The sequence below is a fragment of the Pyrenophora tritici-repentis genome, chromosome 1 (assembly GCF_003171515.1).
Source record: "Pyrenophora tritici-repentis strain M4 chromosome 1, whole genome shotgun sequence".
Classification (NCBI taxonomy): domain Eukaryota; kingdom Fungi; phylum Ascomycota; class Dothideomycetes; order Pleosporales; family Pleosporaceae; genus Pyrenophora; species Pyrenophora tritici-repentis.
This window is the reverse complement of record NC_089390.1, coordinates 7,777,422-7,797,451: the sequence shown is the minus strand read 5'-3', so window position 1 is coordinate 7,797,451 and position 20,030 is coordinate 7,777,422. Positions and strand designations below refer to the sequence as shown.

The 20,030-nt window shown below is 51.2% G+C and overlaps 7 protein-coding genes across 7 annotated transcripts; 5 read left to right on the top strand and 2 right to left on the bottom strand.

Moving 5' to 3' along the window:
• Nucleotides 1–1,178: 1,178 nt before the first annotated feature.
• PtrM4_030030 (SH3 domain containing protein) lies at nt 1,179–2,860 on the bottom strand (the record flags this gene model as incomplete). The annotated part of the gene is made up of 2 exons (XM_001941912.2): nt 1,179–1,757; nt 1,808–2,860. 2 exons carry the CDS (start codon nt 2,858–2,860, stop codon nt 1,179–1,181), a joined length of 1,632 nt encoding a protein of 543 aa, XP_001941947.2.
• A 3,110-nt stretch (nt 2,861–5,970) lies between these two features.
• On the top strand, nt 5,971–7,551 carry PtrM4_030020 (C6 transcription factor; the record flags this gene model as incomplete). Its single annotated transcript, XM_001941911.2, has 1 exon — nt 5,971–7,551. The coding sequence occupies one exon, from the start codon at nt 5,971–5,973 to the stop codon at nt 7,549–7,551; it is 1,581 nt and encodes a 526-aa protein (XP_001941946.1).
• A 2,005-nt stretch (nt 7,552–9,556) lies between these two features.
• PtrM4_030010 (uncharacterized protein) lies at nt 9,557–9,841 on the top strand (the record flags this gene model as incomplete). Its single annotated transcript, XM_001941910.2, has 1 exon — nt 9,557–9,841. One exon carries the CDS (start codon nt 9,557–9,559, stop codon nt 9,839–9,841), a length of 285 nt encoding a protein of 94 aa, XP_001941945.2.
• An 842-nt stretch (nt 9,842–10,683) lies between these two features.
• Nucleotides 10,684–12,124, top strand: PtrM4_030000 (uncharacterized protein; the record flags this gene model as incomplete). Its single annotated transcript, XM_066103890.1, has 3 exons — nt 10,684–10,799; nt 10,855–11,522; nt 11,622–12,124. The coding sequence occupies 3 exons, from the start codon at nt 10,684–10,686 to the stop codon at nt 12,122–12,124; spliced, it is 1,287 nt and encodes a 428-aa protein (XP_065966092.1).
• An 851-nt stretch (nt 12,125–12,975) lies between these two features.
• Nucleotides 12,976–13,635, top strand: PtrM4_029990 (uncharacterized protein; the record flags this gene model as incomplete). The annotated part of the gene is made up of 1 exon (XM_001941908.1): nt 12,976–13,635. The coding sequence occupies one exon, from the start codon at nt 12,976–12,978 to the stop codon at nt 13,633–13,635; it is 660 nt and encodes a 219-aa protein (XP_001941943.1).
• A 629-nt stretch (nt 13,636–14,264) lies between these two features.
• On the top strand, nt 14,265–15,680 carry PtrM4_029980 (AMPKBI domain containing protein; the record flags this gene model as incomplete). Its single annotated transcript, XM_001941907.1, has 1 exon — nt 14,265–15,680. One exon carries the CDS (start codon nt 14,265–14,267, stop codon nt 15,678–15,680), a length of 1,416 nt encoding a protein of 471 aa, XP_001941942.1.
• Nucleotides 15,681–17,354: 1,674 nt separating this feature from the next.
• PtrM4_029970 (uncharacterized protein) lies at nt 17,355–19,625 on the bottom strand (the record flags this gene model as incomplete). The annotated part of the gene is made up of 1 exon (XM_001941906.2): nt 17,355–19,625. One exon carries the CDS (start codon nt 19,623–19,625, stop codon nt 17,355–17,357), a length of 2,271 nt encoding a protein of 756 aa, XP_001941941.2.
• Nucleotides 19,626–20,030: the final 405 nt, after the last annotated feature.

Genomic DNA, 20,030 nt, shown 5'->3' with positions numbered 1-20,030 from the left:
TCCGAGAAAAGGCAAGTTGCCCAAGTCGGTACTAAGGGCCAAAAGCTGCGATTCTAAATCCTACAACCTAGAACTCGAGGGTATTTATTGCAGAGTTCTTAGGTTGTATACTAAACATCAAATGCTCATTTTCAATATGATTACTTAACTTCTAGAAAAAGTCTAGATAATACAGTTCTGGGGAGAAGAATGAGGCTGGTCAGTCAAAGCTACCGGATGGGATGGTTAAGCTTGGCATGCCGTTATCGCATCCGTCAGTGGCTCCTTCTGCTAATACATGTCACACCCGCTTTGTCAACCCAAATCTAACCCGTCCGATTTAAGAAGAGGATGGGTATGAATAGAAATTAGACGACAATATCATGGAAAACGCAATTTGTTAACACACGTTTCATTGCCCTCCCTAACAAAAAGTTATCGTATATGCAGACTACATACTTCCCCTCTTATCCAATTTTCATCCATGCAAAGGCAGCAGAAAGAGCAGCAGCAGCCGATCGACACGGTACATACAGCAAATCCCACACATACACAAGTGCATCAAAACCAGACAAAGTGAAATTTAGGAAACCGAATCAAGTCAAAAAGAGATAATTCAATCCCTGCTCTCAAACCGTCCTAGCGGACCTGGACTAAGCCAACTGAGAGAAACCACATCCACAATCCCCTCCGCATTCTCGCTTCAAAGCCGAACAGAACAAAACAATATCTTCAAGACATTATGGGGGCTACTTTCTAAGCTAGGACAAGAACGAAAAAAAAAATCACCTCGCCCGCCCGCTCTCGAAGTGCGATTTGGTCGATTTAGCTAGAGTGCGAGGCTTCGGGGTATAAACATTGAAAGCAAAAAGGATAAGTAAGTGGGAGCCACGGGCATTACTGCTGCTCAGAGGACGACGAAGTCTCAATCTTTGCTTGGCATTGATAACTTGTATGTGTAGGTGAGAGAAGACCAAAACCCGCGCCCTAGGAGCAGCAGCAACAGCAGAACATGAAGCGACTAGCCACTACAAACCAAAAGACCAAGGTCTGGCGGGAGAAGAATCACAGTAGGCGATAACTACCCTCACGTTTGAAGTGAAGCAAAACAGAAACATCAAGGAGATTGGTATGATAAGAAACCGCTAAAAACGTTCCTCATAAAAAAAAGCACCGGTCTTTTCTTGATCCAAATTGCTCTAGATGGCCAAACCAGGGACCGGCTTCCGGTTTGGAATAGGAGCAGGGGCACCAGGCGCCACAGAGTTGGGGTTCATGGGGCTTGGGCCGGGGGCTGGGCCTCGTCGAGGGTTGCCAACCTGGCCTGCAGAGTTTGATCGTGGACGACCGTCCACCTGGGGTGGAGGAGCCATTTCTGGTCCGCCACCGTAGGGACCAGGCGACATTGAGCGCTGGGGAGCGGCGTAAGGAGCGTTACTGTTGGAGCGGCCACGTGGAGGACCTTGTTCAGGGGCGTTGCTGTTGGACCGCATGCGAGGGCTTTGCATTTGCTGCGGTGGCATCTGACGGGGACCAGGGCTCATGTTACCGGGACCTTGAGCCATGGAAGGTGAGTTCATGGCACTACCGGGCGAAAGAGGACGTGGCTGAGGTACACTGCCGGGACCCATGGGCGAGCGGATAGGAGGGCCACGCATAGCACCTTGCGGCGGCGGACCTTGACGAGGGGGACCGTTGCGCGGCTTGACTGGGTGCTTGGAGAGACATGTGCGGGGAACAACTCCTTGTTGCGAGCGGTCCATACGGATACAGAGAGCCTGATCAAGTTAGTCAGATAAACACATTTATACAAAAGGCTAGTACGTACCCATCCATCATCGTATTCGTGGAGCATGCGGACGAGCTGACCGGCGTGAAGGTCAAGTTCGTCTTGCATAGAAGGCTTGAAGTCAAGTTGGACACGGTGAACGTTGTTGGGACCAGGAGCAGCACCGCCAGCTACAGCGCCAGCGACGGGAGGGGGACCACTCGGAGCAGGACCGGGAGAAGCAGGGATGCTATTCGGCGGGACACCTCCAGCATTGGCGGCAACTGATGGAGGCAGCGGGAGGTCAGTCTTGGGAGGTGGGTTAGGAGCCGTTGCTGCTGCCAGGGCGGCAGCACTGGCTGCAGCGGCGGCAATGGCTGGGTTGGCAGAATCACTGCTGGGCTGGGAGGAGTGCATTGCTGAATTGACCGGGGAAGTACTAGGAGGCGAGTCAGGGATTGAAGCCTGCTGAGCATCGACGGCAGCCTTGTTTCCGAAGGGATTGGATGAAGCGGGACCAGATTGCGGCTCAGGGTCGCTGAACGGGTTACTAGTAGGAGCGTTTGAGGCTCCATGTCGCTCCCAAGCGCTGACTGGACGTTCAGCCGATGCAGAAGGTGAATGTTTGTTGCTTGACTGAGCAGCGGCGGCAGCGACAGTGAGAGAGTTTCCTCCAGCTTTAGCCTGCTCGTTGAATGTCGGGTCGAACTGAGTGACGGGTCGCAGGCTCAGACGCGGTGCAGCGGCCGGGGTGCGCGTAGAATTAATGATGGGAGCCGGGGCCGGGGCCGGGGTAGTTACCACCTGGGGAGGTGGAGGCCTGGGTGGTGGTGCATTATACATTTCGGTCTTCTCATTCTCCTTGGCTGCGGCTGCGGAAGCCATTTGATTCTTCTTACGGCGGTACAGGAGCAAGATACCAGTCAGGATCGCACAGAAAAACAGAAGGATACCCAAGGCAAGACCGGCCATAGCACCGGTGGACATGCCGTCTTCTGAGCCTGCGGCACCGGTTGAGGAAGGAGAGGCGCTCGCGGAAATGGCGGCTGTGGCAGATACGAGGCCTGTAACTGACGAAGCAACGCTTGGCATAGGTGATTTGGTCGCAACCATGAGCGTGGAGGCTGGCTTGGGGGAGTTTTTCGGGGTTGAAGTCTCGTCCGCATTGTTGGTATGATGTGCAGGAGGCGGTTTCCTGGTGGAAGTTGGCTTGGCAGTCTGCTGGGGCTCGTCGTCGTCGTCATGGTTATCGGCAGACGTTGTAGTCGGACGTGGGCGTACAGCAGGTGGTGGAAGCAATATAGGCTTCATGGTGGGCGCTGGGTCGTCGTCATCTGCGAATTTAGTCGCTACGACGATAGCCGTGACAACCTCTACTTCGGGGTCATTGTTGTTGCGCTGTCGTCGTAGATGATGCGATCGTGCGTGCAGGTGGGCCATGTCGTGCATTGTGACGTGCAGGTGAGGCTGTGGTGGGCAGTTGGGAGATTGTAGGGTTTGGTGTTTTTGTTTGTTGCAGTCGAACTCGGCCAATTCACAGTCGCCAGCTCTTGATTTTGATTTTGATTATTCGTATGGGGGCGCAATTACGTATGACAGGCAGGGTGTCGATTATCTACGAGTTGGTTCAAGGGATGTCGGCTTGCAGCAAGGAATGCGGCAATGGCGGGCCAGGCTTCAAGGTGGAATGTGTGTGGTGTAGGTGGTGGACTAGGCACTAAACAGAAAAGAGGGTATAAGTATTGTAACGGTGAAGGAGTGAAATGCGGCAGGTTGCGCTCGGTGAAGGAAGGGCAAGACGACAACCTGGCCGCAGGAGTAGCGAGTGTGGTGAGGGGAATTAGAGAGACGGCGTCGAGGTGAGAGAGCGAGCAGCGAGCAGTGAGAACAGTAAGACGCGGCAGAGACGGGATGCAGGGAAACAAACGGTAGGTGGACAGCCAAGCTCGAAACGCCCGCGTGCCTGACAAGGCCGAACCACCATGATTGAGCCGTGCAGCCGTGCAGGCGTTCATCATGCCGGCCTGGGCATTAGCCTGAGCTAAGACGCAGGTACTCGGTGGTGCTGATTGGGCCCGTCGTGTAATTTCCTGGGGTGTTCTATTTCTCGCCTCCCACTCCCTCCACGCTCCACGTTGCTGCGTGCAAATGGCGGTGCCGGCCCCTTATCGACAGTTATCGTGTTTGAAACGACGATACGGCTTGACAGCTCATGAGTGACGATTCATACATGACCAAGATGAAGTCACTATTGGCAAATGTGGCTGGTGCGTCTTGCTCGTGCAGTCCTGCCACCAACTATCGATTCACGTCCATCTTCTCATCCAATCCGCGCCTTGGGACATGCCGGATCGGCGCGATAAAGTGTCAATCGAGTGACGTTATTGCAACACCCCAGGAGTAGCCTGCGCTTCCGGTAATTGCGTGCAGACGGACATGCCTTGTATTATGCTTCCTTGGGCCGGAAGACCGTCGAGTCGCAATTTCGCACGTCATCGCTGATTGGCACCGCAAAGCCACATCCGATTGCAATACGGGTAGCTGTTTGTATGCGATGCGACGAAGCTGAAGGCTTCCCGCAGTCGCGTGCTCTGGGACGTCAACCCGTCAGCATGGCATCAAGTCCTAACACGGCAGGCCGAAATCCCAAGGATACTGTAGGCAGCTAGCGGCCGTTGGGGCATGTCGGACAAGTTCATTAAAAAGAAGCAAACCACGACCAGCGACGCGCAACAAGTTGGCAAAAGCAGGTCCCTCCTTGGTCCCACTAAAAGGGCGAGCAGGACGAATTGGGCAGGGCCCCATTCAACACGTGTCAAATCACAAAAGCCTGGGGCTTCCCGTCTTCAGATCGCGCTAACCTTGAACGCGGACCGTCATCACACCAGAAACAGACACACCGTCTGTGATGCTTCACCATAACCATGGCTTTTGACAAACAAAACTCTGTATATATTGTTATTACTCTGATTAGTCATCAGCAAACAACAGCAGCCTTCGTAGCTCAGTGGTAGAGCGCGTCACTAGTAATGACGAGGTCGTCAGTTCAATTCTGGCCGAAGGCATTCTTTTTTTGCCTTTACAGACTTCTCAACATCTACACATGCACGTCATGTGACATGCATGCGATATTTCGCTACTTCTGAAGAATCCGAACGCGTAATCTCTAGCATCGCCATCTTTTTTTGTATCTACTGCACAATACCTACCTACTACCACATTGGAACCGGGGGCCATCAGCCACATTACCGATAATTGTATCAAACAAATGCATCGATCACGACGAAGCATCACTTGATTACACCATGGAGCATGAAAAGACGCATCTAGCATGTATATAATCTGTAGCCTCTACTGGATAAGTCGGGATAAAAGTAACTGGAAAGCGCAATAAGAGTGACCGGCTGATCAGCGTAGAACGGCCGCTCCCTCTAACTAGTCATGTTCACGAACTGGTGGTTGCAACCGAGGCCCACTGTCAAAGGCTCATTGCCTCACCATGCTTTTCTCCAGAGTTGTTGTCACAACAAACCGATGCGGGAAAACAACATGCGCACGTATATGCGCTCGAATGATAACTCGATGCTGCTGTATGACCGCTTGGTTGCCGGTAGCGGTGAGGACGGAGTGATGACCGAGAGCTTGCCTAGGTGGGCTTGGTCGGCCCGCTACCGGCGTCCAGTCACCGATCAACAACTTATTTCTATTCCGTTTGTCTGAACAACCTCAAATGCACGTGAAATAATCATCACCATCACCGAGAAGCTGTGAAGCAGCTATCACCACTTGTCGCTATCGGTGTTTACGTCTCACAGCTACAATCTATCATAGCACCACCCACTCGTCTCGGGCATCAGCGACCTCGAGCTCCGACATCCCAGACCAAGGCATAGATCGGCATATCAAGCTTCCTTTTGATGGCCAGCGCTGCACCCATCCAGAACAGGCCATATCGCTCGCACAAAGTACCGGCCTGTACAAGATGTCGTTCGCGAAAGATTCGTTGTCACATCGATATTCCCGGAGAACCATGCCTATCTTGCCGAGAAAGACGACTGAAATGTCAATACATAGAGGGCTCAACTACCAGCTCCCCCACAGAAGAGGGGGGTGATCGAAAAATTTCCAAGCGCCGGCGACATAGCGAGCCTGAAGATGGCCCTTCTCGACCCCGCTCAGCACCCATCTTGCACAAAACCACCAACAATCCTTCCGCCTCCATTATGCTTGCACCACATTTTGCCGAAGATATTGACATCTTTAATCGACACATATCGCAGCATCGGAAAGCAGGCGGTGAAACAGAATCATCTAGCTACCAGACCCTTCTCCACGATGCTAAAGACCCGGTGGTATACCTTACTGTGCCAAGATTCCGGGCTGGCTTGCCGCCCAACAGTGGCTGTGGAAGGGAGCAACTGGAAATCGTGGAGCAAATCATGGGCCCCTTCAAGCGAGAAGTCGTCGAGCTGTACTTCAATCAGATCCACTATCATTTTCCCATTCTAGACGATGAGATGTGTGAAACCCTACGGACGGGCCAATACGCTAGAGTGCCAAACAACTTGATGTGCGTCATCTATGCGCTTGCTTCGCCACATTGGACAAAGTCAGACACTCTCAAGATGCATCCCAAACCAAACTCGTATTATGTATGGAACAAGGGTATTGCAGCGACGCTCGAGGATTTTCTCAGCCCTGGCATGTCTACCATCCAGGCTGCCGTTCTCGATCAGGTCGGGCGTCCTTCCGTCTCCATTATTGGCAACATCACTCTGTGTGGACGCACAGTGTCGTTGGCTCAGACTTTTGGGCTTCACAGAGACCCGACAAAATGGAGTCTGACAGAAAACGAAAAGTCGTTACGAATGCGGCTCTGGTGGTGTGTCCTCATCACCGACCAATGGTCCAGTGTCGCATATGGTGCGCCTCCCTATGTTTCAAAAGGATATTACGACGTTCCCCGGCCAACGGTCGGATCGCTCATTGGTAGTAAGGCGAACGCTCAGCAGAAACAAGCAACTGCATGCTTTATACATCTGTGCGGACTCACTGAACTGCTTGCGGAAATTCTTCCTTTTGTTTACCAAATCAACCCAGACCGACTGCAGCTTGCGCGTGAAATCGATCGCTTCAAGCACGAGCTCAACGACTTGGAAGCACAACTTCCCCAATGGCATCCTCTGCCGAACCGGCCAGGAACACCTATGCTTTGGCTCTCTTTTCTCTCGATCCGACTTGTACTTGCTCGCGTAATCTTCCGCGCAGCTGTCCTCGACGGAGATGGCAGCATTGGGCGTAACCGGATGGACCAGCTGCGTAGTGCGTCGTCGGCTGTTCTTGACTTTATACTTACCATGAAGGAAGCCCAGTTTCTCGATTTCTGGTTACCTTATGCTACACATCTTTTGGTACATGCCATTACCGTGTCGCTACGGTGCACTGTGGAGACACAAGATCCAGAGATACGGAATACATCCGTTGCGCGACTCGAGCGTGTCATCACGCATATACAGCACGCACGAGATAACTATGACTGGGACATTGCAAACTACTGTTTGGAAAGATGCGCCGATCCGGTGTCGAAAATTGCGTCGCTCAACGCACGAGAATTACCACAACCGCCTGAGACTGAGCTTACAAATGTTGTTGTCAATGGCAACAGTGGAACTGAGATACAGTCCATGCCTAACTTTGACGATGCCTCATTCTTGCTCTCTGATATTCTGGACCCAAACGCTTTTGACTTTTCCTGGGATGCCTTGTGGGACACCCCGTCTGGCATGACTAATTTTTCAATTTGAATTAATTTTATGGACATATACACACTGCTGGCTATTCACAATGGTTTCGCCGGTTCGTTACTTTGATTAGATCGAGGCTAGCTTCTAGGATTGCATATGCGCCTGCGTGTACCCCGCCTTGCCACTCAAGTCCTTGTCACATCTCTATGCATGATCGTACACTGCGCACATCCAATCTACCAGTATACCAATTCACCAGTAGATCTCTAGTGCAGCATTCTCGAAGCTGCAATCTCGTTGATTCATCTCAGTATGTGTCTACTGGACCCTCAACCAGCGGACACCACAAGCAACCAGTATCGCGTGCTTGGCATTCCCCATAGTTGTAAATTCTGCGCCAAAGCCATCGAGTGCTGTAGCACACTCAACGTAGTTGCTTTGAATTTGAGTCTTCTCGGGGATCTTTTACAAGCTCCATGTCATCCTCATGCGGAACTGTTCTCAGGTCTTCTACAGGCTGGTCTATCGGAAATTCCCGCATGGAAGGACTCCATGGTGCATTACTATGGAGATTGGTACAAAATATTATATTTCCATATTAAGCCCCTGTCTGATCCCTGATTCCCTCGGCATATCCAGACATCGTCACAGGCTAAAATGGGATTGGTTCGTAATTTTGCCATTCAAGACCATCCTGGAATAATACGAGTTGTTGACCCTCAATGGGTCGACGCGGAAGTGGTTCGGGAGTGGATCACATCCTGCATCACCAATCACGCAGATCGATGCAAGATGCTGCCTTTCTTTAGGAACGAGGATTTGATTATGCCCAGGTACCTTGTCGATACTCTGGAAATGTGTCTCGTGAAAGGAGACCAAGTCAAAGGCGATTACGTTGCACTGAGTTATCAATGGGGCCAAACAGAGACGCTTCGAAACACAACTCTGCTGTGTAAACGGATTCTCCAGCAATACTCACTATCCGACGCGGAACCAGCTCCCAAAATACCTACAACAGTCAAAGATGCTTTCGCTGTGGCCAAAAGACTAGGCTATCTGTTGCAGTACAATGCAGTCAATTAAAGTGTAACCGCGCGAGGCAGTCATCAGAGTATATTGTGTTCTGTTGTTGTTGTGCTGTCATGGCCACCTTATATGTAGCCATAATCAGGGTCTATTTACATGACGTATCTCTGATGCTGGTGAGGGGAGAAGGTGCTCATGGAGGGGAGGGAGGAGCGCCAGGACAACGCACGTGACATGCGCAATACCCTTGCCTCACAAACCGCAACATATTCTTTGGTAAGAACATATAATGTACTTGGTCTGAGTTTTGCAGAGGACGCATTTCCAGCTTTCGCTGGTTTCCAAAGTATTCTCAGCCGGGTCTGCCCGCATGGCTTTTTGTATGGAATACCTGAGTTCTGGTTTGAACAGGTACTACAGTGGGTCCCGGACAAATCAGAGATCTCAAGGCGCGTAGCGTTAGACGCACGACGCTCCACTACAACGTCCTCTCAACTGCCCAGTTGTGTCCTGGGTTGGATGGGCCGGCTCCATAAAACTGCCATACGATAGAGCCTTGGGAGATACTCCTCAGATGTTGTCTGATGCCTTTACCGAGCCTGTAACTAAGTGGTATACCATGGCCCACCCCACTTCGATTGAACGGCGACCAATCAAATCAACATGGCATCAGTACCGCCCACTAGCAGCGGATGAAGCTGCCAATTTGCCACCAGGATGGAAACGGGGCCCTATTTCTAAGCATTCAAAATGTGAAAACTGGGGGTTTTTGGGTGATTTACCTTGGGTCTTCACTCACGTTCGCAAGCCCGACGTTACATATTGTTATCCATTTCCCGTCCCGGAACCTTCATCAGCAATCACTGACGTAGTTTTGCCGGAGACGGCTTACATATACGCTCGAACGACTCGCGCATTCTTACTCGGTCGGAATTGTTTCTACCCTGTTTCTGAGCTTCCACACAACATACTATGGCTGTCTTCGTTCCAGTGTCAGCACATTGGCCATTTACAGCTCCACAATAAGGATAACGTAGCCATGTTCAAAGCTACAGGAAGCAACTACTCGTCACCAAATCCAATCGAGATTGTGGCGACTTGCAAAGGCTACTGCAGAACACTATTGGCGCTGGGAACAGACTGGGATGTTCAATGCAAGAAGGGGAATTCATGGCAGAATTTTGCTACCTACAAAGAATGCTACTATGTCCTGTGGATTGAATGGGTGGATGGCGTCGCGTATCACAAGGCCAGCGGGGCCGTTCTCGCCGAGGCATGGGAGCTCGTGAAGGAGAAGGAGCTTGTGGATCTGATAATGGGGTGAACCGAATTTTGCAAAGTGTTTCAGTTGTCTTTATAGAACAGACGAAACGGAGATGGTATGTCGTTGGCATTGTGGGCGCTCATGATGGACTTATGTATCGACTATGTAGACTATGCTCGACTCCACTACACATGAGAGCTTCACGCACGTTCCCAGCCAACATTGCACCAGCGCCCGAATGTGGCGAGGATGACTACAGTAGAAGTAATGAAGCTTCACGGAAACAATACCTATGCTACGCAATACAATAAGGACTAAAATATGCACCCGTGAAGTAGCACTTAGGAACCATGCGTAAGTTGAGTGCGCTCTTTCTTCACGGCAAGCAGTGGATTGATCGTCAATCAGTATCGCGAAGAAGTTAGCTTCAACACGTCGTAGCTTGACTGGCCTTTATTATCTTGCGTCTTCGGAAACCTGATGTTAGTTTCCAAACACGGAGTTTGGCGACCAATCATTTGACATGGGGCGTGTCGTGTCGATGCAGAGAACGGATCATCATGCAAAGGTGCACAGCCTAATAGCATCTGATCAGAATGCATACAGGCCCGAACTGACCGGTATTCATCTACTCAGCGTCATATCATTGGGATTGGATGCGCTGTTTGTGGCGTGCAGTGAAGGACGAACAGGCTGGCCAACAGGATCGTCTAACCCATCAGGCTGAAGAACTTTGTCCGACTGACAACTCACGAGTGCATGTAACCCCGCACCTTGCAAAAGACTGACAGCGCATTCATTTTGAGCCTCATTTTTGAGGAAGTAGGGAGACAAGGATAAATGTAGGTGTCCGGTCGGACTTTCCGCCAACTGCCAACAGAGTCGTCTAGCATCAACACGACATGTCGATAAGCAACAACTCGAGACTAGGCTTAGTGCATTATAATGGAGAATATGAGGAGAAAGGAAAGCTTGTAGGTGGCTTTGGAGACCTATCTATCAGTGCTGAGAACAGCTCGTGAGTTCCCACCCATCCTTTGTATCTCAAAAGTGTTAACAGTCACACCTTGAAGCCCATATGCAAACGGACAGATGATCACCTTGGAAGTGGGCTCTGAAGCTACTCGATTTCTAGTTCACGACAAAGTTCTGAGCCGAAGCGAAGTACTCGCAGCAAAGTATCGTCCTAGGACTTTCGCCGGCAAGTCAGTGCGGTTACCAGAGCTGGACCAAACGACAGCACATACGTTAATAGACTACCTCTATACCGGGAGATACCAGACTCTCAGTACACTAGCATCATCTGACACAGTCATTCCAGAAGGTTACACTCTCAGTGGATGTGTATACTGTGCAGCCGTCCGCTACGACTTGCCGGGCTTGGCCACGCTGGCGAGAAACAAGATCAGATCTTTCAACATCAGCATCTTTGACGTTCTTTCTGTAGCAAGGGACCATACATTTCCACTTCTACCAGAATGGGATACTTGGTATCAGACCTACGTCGAAGAGGCGCTCAACAGGGCCATGGCAGAGGACCCGGAGCCTTTTCGAAAACCTGATTTCATCTCGATGGTTGAAGGTAACGGAAAGCTACTAAGGCTAGTGTGGGAAACTGTATTAAGCAACTACGCCCGCATATCAGCACCATCAGTCGCTGGAGAAGACAGGGCTACTACTCCGACGCCCGGTCTTGTTTCAGAATTAGCGCCTTCAACCACCTGCAGTATTGAAGAGTCTGGTTATGAGACAGGAAACTGCTCTACCGCTCCAGTGAAAGAGCCCGCCCAAGTGGAAGAGGCTGCGCAAGTAGAAGAGGCTGCGCAAGTGGAATATCCAGTACCAGTGGAAAGGCCCGTGGCGGTGGAAGAATCTGTACCGGTGCCTATCCCCATGGACGGTATCGTCGAAACGGCGGTTGTGACTGCCAATGTCTTCACAGAATTTAAAGAAGAAGAGTCTTTGCAAATGGAAGAAATCGAGCCCACGGCAGAATTTCCACCGACCCCTGAGCCCTTTACAGATGAGTTGGGCTTTGGTTCCAGCAAGACATACCAAAAGATGTGCAAGAGATCAGACCAATTGGGTGCAGACGGTGTAAGCCCCACAGAGCCCGAGGCGTCCGCTCATGTACGATTCGATTCTGTGATGCAGGTCGAGCAGAAAGCGATCAAGCCTGTTGTGGAGGCGAATGTGGTGGCCGGGGCGAGTGTGGCAGGCGATAGCCCACGGCAGGTGCCGATCGAAGGGCGTGAAGCGTTCCCAATTCCAAAAAAGAGCAAGAAAGCAAAGAAGAGTAAGAAACTGCCCAAGGCGCCGATTGAAGTAGAGTCCAGTACTTAAATTGTTGGATGGTAATTCACTTATATACGCACGACGCTTATACTCCATTCTCCATGCGAAATTACTGAATTGCCATGGACCGCGGCATTTTGACTTTCAAAAATTGTCCTCGATGATGTGGTTTGTCGGGTCGTACCCCAGGTCGTCGCAGAGTGGACAGTGCAGTACGTTGCACGGGTGCGATGCCGGCGCCGAGCCACACCAGCTACTGCAGGTATCGAACGTAATTGTGGGATCACGCTTTCAGACCCAAGCTGCCGCCCTATCTGTCTAACTATATCAAAACAATGATGTGCAGCTGCATGAGGACCTCTGTAGATCGGTGATGTTGTGCAGCAATAACGGTGTGCACGGCCCCACACTAGATCGTCACCTCGGTCACGTGTCGATTCTTCGCTCAGTTTCTGATTCGTTCCCTCGTCTGTTTCTCAGCGCAAGCATCCTTCCAATCTTCTTCTCTTTTTCTCTGGGCACCTACCGCTATGATGTATTTACTTTTTTTCGATCTAGCGGTTCATTGAGGCTAGCATAAACCTTCATTTTCGAAGGATCAGCCTTCCAAAAGTGAACTCAATACGACAATAGGAAATTACCACGACGCAATGGAGTTCGAGACGTGCAAAAAAGCACTTAATAAACTCGTATGCAGAACCTGATTTATAACAACTCGATCCTTCACACTTTCAAGAGATAGTGCAAGCAACTTCATCTGCCCCTATCGTCATATCTCTGCTTCTCTATTACAAGTGACCTCATAGTCCGTGATGGCATTCAATACAGGGGCACTAGGCTGTTTCAAAATCTCTCTAGGTCTTTTCGACCTCTTTCGACCACGCCGGAATGTTCCCAAGATGAGAAAACAACCGACAAAAACCGCACGACCTGGGCCACCTGAGCGAATTGTATATCCTTCATTTTCTTCTACACAAGATGATCCACTTCCCCCGTATACGTCGGAATCACATGCATACTTCGGACCATCAGAGAAGATAAGCCAGATCGACCCAAATAATGCCGAAATACCAGCACCCCTGGCTGACCCGACCCTTCCAACCGAAATAAACTTCATCACACCACCAAATGCCACAAAACTCAGTTGTCAAGAAGAGCAGCTACGCCGGTATTTAATCGAAATCGTAGCCTATGCTCTCGACGCCAACTTCGACGAACTGAACACAGCCCCATACAAAGAATCCATCACATACCACACCAACACTATATTATCACCAGCCGAGCGCGGAGAGCTTCTCCATCTTTCGCGCCTCATCCAGGAACTATGCGAGAAAGCACGCAGCAACCAAGCCAACACCATGAAACGAACCGACATGATGCAAGTCTACACTGCCGTTTCATATCCAGCCATGTGGATAGGTTTGGGCGAAGGCGCATTAGACCTCATTTCCTCTTATGCCGACTACGCTGAAGATGTCGATGCTGAGAAAGTTCGACGGAGCAAAACGCTCGCACACTGGGCATGCAATCAAATCGGACGAATGGCGAGCGCGACATGACGGCTTCGCTCAACTCATGCAGCCGGGCTATTAAAAAGATTTCCTTTCCCAATGAAAATGTACAGCGTGTCTTACGGCGAGCCTTGGAAAAGTACCAACATGGTTCAGGAATAGAATCTATCGAGTATGGAAGCATTTGTTATCCGGTCAGAGAAGGGTTTGGCGATCTTTATACTCTGATGCGTGGGTCTTGGAGAACGGAGGAGAACCACATAGTCCTTTGAGAAAAGCATTATTGAGAGACCTTTTGACTTAAGACTTTTGCAAAAGATATTACATCATGGAAGACATGTTAGCATATGAGACAAAAGCAGCAAATTATGAATGATAACGATGACAAAATATGTGTAATACATGAACTTGCTATCCCAAATTCATATCGTCATGACTATTTTCATCTTCCTTCTTTAGATGTCACTTCACTTCCACATAACAAGTTCCTACCTATCTAGCCATATGAAGATCCTTCTGCCATAATCCGATCTACATGCCAAACAGGTTTTACCCACCAAGCAAACATAACAATATTTTATAGCGCCCCCCCTTGTATATCACTTCCAAAACTGTCGCTTATCTCAAGAAAAGCAAATACGGTGTATCTTGCAGCTACTGTCCAATCACGGTAGAACATGACTCCTTCCTTTCCTAGATCGAATGAGCGACACATTCTCTGGGTCTCCATCGACGAACACACACGTCTGATACCTGTCGATAAGTCCAGTACAACCCACATCACCTACCAACCATCCCCTTCCACTGCACGCCCCCTTTACTTCCACCCCTCCTCCATAAAACGCATCCGCGCCCACCTCCGTAGCGAAACAAAAGGCTACCTAAACACCTTCACCTATACAGGCAAGATATACTCCGCTCTCCACCAAACAATAGTAACAACCGAGCACCTCCATCAAACCTACCCATTCCAAATCACCTACCTCTCCTCCGTCTCCGCCGCCCTCTCACATATATCCACGAAAACCACTGCTGAGAAGAAGAACTTGCTAATCTGGCTCGATGCACTACAAGACATTCACCCTTATACCTGGGCGCGTGCATACGACTCCCTAACACACGAATGCGGAGCCATCTACCCTCCCCGCGAAGAGATAGTGTGGGCCGATGCCAAAATCTACGATATGCTAGCGTTCGATCGTATCGCAGAGGAGACAGGGACGTGGAGACCGAAGACGTGTTATCCCGGGACAACGGCTGAATGCACCCTCTCAAGCGCTAATACGAGTGTTATGAAGCGTTCAAACAGCTGCGGTGGGGATCACGTTCAGATCCTGCGTGCTGATGCACGTGGGGGGCCCAAGTGCACAGAAGGCAAGTATCCAGTTGATCATGAGGATGAGTTGGATGAGACCGGGTTTTATCGGTGGTTCCATCAGGATTATGTGACTTTCTTGGTAGATTTTGGGGAGTTTAGAGTATTTGTTGCGACCGAAGGGTCTTCTGGTGTTGCTGCCACGAGAACACCGTACATCGTCAATGCCATTCACACCCTATGGAAGGACGATAACGCAGATTCGAGCACATCCTCTACCTCCACCACAAACATGATTGCGCGAAACGCTACTAAACTGCCGAAAGGTTATAGTGCGGCTAGAGTAACACCTCAGACAACATGGCCACAGTATCCACAGATAAGCTACTCTACGCTAACAGCCTACGCGCTGGATGTGTATAAACGACTTCAAGCTACAGGTGACATTGGTTTCAGCTCACTGAACGTAGGCGCTCGGCTTGATATCGGCGTTGCACCGGATGGCAAGGGCTTTTTCGTGAATGAGGTAACAAGATGGTATGGGGCGCATCAGTTTGCCGTAGAAACGCAAGAGGAGCCGTATGATTCTGTTGCTCGAGCGTTTGCAAAGGCTTTCGCGGAGACATTGGGTGCAAAGATGAGAAATATAGAAGAAGTGAATACGCGTGTGATAGCTAAGGTGCCGTCAAGGCGCAGAACGATAGCTGCAGAGGAGACAGTGGTGAAGAGGCCGCGGAGGAAAGGTCATCACAACTATGACCTGCGCATCCTTGGTTGATTAAAGCACATAGCCAGCATATATCACATTCATCTCTCCATCTCTGCGTTAAGACCCAACTCTTTCACCAAAGTCACAGCCCCTTCGTCTTTCCCACAAACTCCCTCACACTGCCTAAACCCCAGTCCCTCATAAAACCTCCGCGCTCCCTCATTCCCCGTCGCAACATCCAAATGCACACCCCTCACCTCCTTCCTCTCCACTTCTTCACAAAACCTTCTCACCAACTCCCTCCCCCACCCCTTTCTTTGCCACCCCTTCAACACGTTGACATGAAAATGCGACTCCCACCTCTCTAACATCTCTTCCTCCCCAAGTAACGCACTACACTCCGCCCCCCACACCGCCCTCCTCAACCACCCAACCGTCTCCCCTTCCATCCCCACATCCGCATTCTCAACCCCTGGCCTAGGAACAACGATCTCGTCCACACTACCCAAAAACACCTCACGCCACTGCCGCGCAAATGCCGCCGTATCAGCCGTACCAATACAGTAACTGACGACCTGGCCGTCACCGGCGTCGAGCACGAAACAATTAGACGGACTGAGGGTGACATATGGTGTGTACCAAAGGTATGCGCCAATAGTACGTGCAGGCTCATAGTCTAAACTTGCGTCGATGGTCGATAGGAACTACGTGTTTTTGTTGGTGTTAGGCGAGTTTGACATGAGCGGAGAAGAAGAGTGCGGGGAGAGGGCGAGGTGGAAGAAGAAAACATACTACATCGAGACCGGCTCGGAAGTCGCGTGATGGGTCGTATTGGCGAATAAATGGTGTTGTTGGTGTTGCTATGGTGTCGTTCGTCGTTATCTATGGTCGCAAATGGAGGGCGTGATTCTAGACTTGAGAATAAACAAGTTCCAAATGGGCTAAATGCACGACATTTACAGCTGGACATAAGCTTTTACAAGTATCGGTGATTCTTCACGATGGCGTAATGAGGCTTCGATTAGGCGAATAGGTTGAGGCTATGTCACCACCCACCGAGTAGACGCCAGCCGCAGCTGAAGAGACGCTAAAGATGGACCCTTGGGCTAAACCACATCCAGCTCACCATCCATTTCACATTCGACAAGGCACAGGCGATTGTGTTGTAAAAAAAACCCTTTCAAATATGGTATCAATTCTAACTACTACCAACGCCATGCGTGCATAGTGTTAGCCCTTTCCTCAAACTCTCCACCTATGCGTACCAATCTAGTTAAAGTATCTACCAAACTGTTGACTGCTTCCTCGAACATGCTCAGAAAATTGAAAAAAAAACGGCGCTGAAAGATCCCGCAGACGCTTGACAAACGGGCAGAATGTGGTGGAAAGAAGGTGTATCGGAAAAGCAAACAAATCAACACCGGGGTATAGGATACTGTTCTCCCAACCGCTCAAACGCCAAGTCAAATACAGAGGATAATGATCCAGAGGTGAGATCGAATAGTCAATGATACATCGGGAGGCGTTCCAACAAAGAAGAAAGCAACTCGGCACTAAAGTCAATACTAAGGAACGGGTGGAGGACCAAACCAGGATCCATGGTGGAAGTGAAGTGATGAAAACGCTATTGGGAATATCGCTGACATGAATGCGTCATGTTGCTGTCGTTCGATGAAATGAGTGGAAGGTGTTCGTTCAGTTGTTTGCGGGTGCATCAAGAATAAACGTCCGTTTTGTGAGAGCCTATCTCCAACCGGGCCTTTCTCCTTGGCTTGACTGACGTCCGCTAATGCGGCTTGATGTGCGTCGTTCACCGGCTACGCTCGTTCGTCCTTCGCCCGCATTGGCATGTCTGCTGGTCGTACGTCCAGTGGCAGAAGCAGGGCTCGATTCAACCCTCGGGGCGGAGGTCGATGGGGTTCGCTGTTTCGCTGAGTGCAGGAAGCTGCTGCGACGATTGGCTGAAGCGCTAGGAGGTCGAGATGCACGACGTGCTGCGGGACTTTCCTCGTTGCCGTTCCCATTGCTAGTGCCGTTAACCTCTTCTGGAGCTACGGACACTTGGCGGCCTGACGCCGTTGTACGGTCTGATGCTGGCGTGTTTGCCTTTGGTTGAGGTGAAGTCCCAGGGGTAGACCGGATTGGTAACTTGTCCTTTGCAGGTGTAGCAGGGGAACGCATGGGGCTCGCCAAGGATCGCACAGGGCGCTGTGCTGGAGTTGTGGATCCAGAGGAGCGGGCGGAAGGGGGCGAAGAGACCACCGAAGAACGGCCCAAGGGGCTTTTGACGGGAATCGACGAACGGCTGCCTGTGCTGCGTCGCAATTCAGGTGGATCACTGTCCTTTCGGAATGGCGAAGGTGTAGTCAGAGTCAGAGGCTTGAAGTTGTGTCCGACAACAGTGTCTCGCATGTGCGTGTCAGAGTTCCAGCGAGGTTTCGGGGCAGGCCTGTCTGTAGGAGTCTTTGCGCGTGCTTGGCTAGCTGCAGTACCCGCCATTGCACGAGAAGATGAGAAGTCTAAGCGTCCTGATGATGGCAAAGACTTGCGAGGAGGGACAGTAGTGCTCAGAGGCACGCTTGAGTACCGTCGATTGGCAGGCAATGCAGGCTTCGAAGCTGTGCTCTTGGTTTGACGAGGTTTCTTGGCCGCTGATGTAGACGTAGACTTGTGTCCGCTGTTGTTGCGGCTCAAGACGACGCTGGAAGCAGGAGAGGTGCCCGGTGTGTCGAGATTGGATTGCGCAAAAGATGCCTCGGTGCGAGCCGAGAGCACAGTGGAGACAGAGTCGCGAAGCTTGCGCGAAGCTGTAAAGTCAGCAAGGATGGCATCCATGTTTGCAGTCACCGTCTCCAGATCCTCGACCTTTGCACGGACATCTTGCTGAATTCGAAGAATCTCGCCATTAACCGTAGACCTATGCTTCATCTCGATATCGATCAACTCCAGGACGCGTCGCATGGAGGGTGGGTAATGGTTGCTCTTGTCCTTGTACGTGGCGATGCGCGTTGACAGCTTCTCTTCCTCGTTGTCGTCGATGGCTTGCTGTAGCCTTTGGATGCTCTTCATGCACGATTCGTACATGGCAACAGCCTTGCTGCCAGCTTGACGGAAGCTGTGCACCCACTTGTCTTCACCCAGCTCTTCTCTGAGTGCATCTGCTTCGGCTTCGAGTTTCTTTTCCTGTGCTTCTAGCTGTTCTTTTCGGCGTAGTAGCTCGTCGCAGGCGGAGGGAAAGATGGACCTCGCGCGCATCTGGAAGGTGTTGAGTCGCATGGGGAGGAAGTCAAGCGAGGCCCGCAGTGGCTGCAACTTTGCGAAGAGAGCCAGCAGTCGCGAGTTTTCCTGCTCAATTTGCGGGATTGGCGAAATGGGGGACACGACGGCGAGTGTAGGCGGCATACTAAACCGCTTGCTGTTCAACATTGCCTGCTTGCGCGGGAGTTCTTCGACAATGGTCTCGAGCTCGGAGATGTCGAATTTTTCGGGGGCCTCAGCGACTGAGTCGGAAATGACGCGATGCCGGCGCTCTTCCATTTCGAATACCAGCCGGCTCAGGTTCTCAACTTCAGCACCGATTTCGCCCAGGACGTTGTTCCATAGCTCTTCCCACTCCATGGCAACCTCGACCTGGTTCTTGATGCCCCTGAGGGTCTGCTTGATCTGGCCCCAGTTCATGACAATGTCTTCCATCTGGCTGACGAGCGTGGTCTGGTCCTTGGCGGGCAGGAGCGCGATGTCGGAGCGCGACTGGAGGTCCTCGATGGCGCAGATGTAGACGTTGACAAGGCCTTCGAACTTGCCGATGGCGATGTCAACTTCTGCGAGTCCTTCTCTTCCGGCAGCGGCAGCCCATTCAACGTCGTCTTCGGCGTCGAGGCCGCTGAGGACCTCTTTGGTTTTGGTAATCCATAGACGGATGTCGTTTGCAGCCTTGTGGAGTGCACGTCCGGCGAGGGTCGCAGAGGGCAGGGCGGTGATTTCGGACGCGATGGTGGTGGGTGGCAGCTTCATAGACGTGAGCTGCTGAATCTGGTTGGTGAAGCTGGCCTTGGAGAGGGTGTAAATGGAGCCGGCGCGGGGGTAGTGGCGGCGCTGGAAGTATGACTCAATGTCGATGCCATTGTTGTCGTCGAGCACGGAAGGCTCGTCCAGCAGGTCGGCGATGGGCAAGGGGAGGGGAAGGGGGGAGTGTCTTTGGGCGGGGGCGTGGGGGCGGCAGCAGGTTCCGTCTCGGTCGCTACTGCCATGGTAGTGGTAGTTGGGGCGGTGGTGGTGGTGGCGATGTTTGTGGTGTTTGTGGTGGTGGTGGTGATTGTTGTTGGGGAGTTGGTCGCGCTTTCCGTAGTTGTTTCGGTCGCGCTCATGGTCTGAGTGAGGGCCTTCTCGGGCTTGGTGACATCCGGCAGGCGATACTTT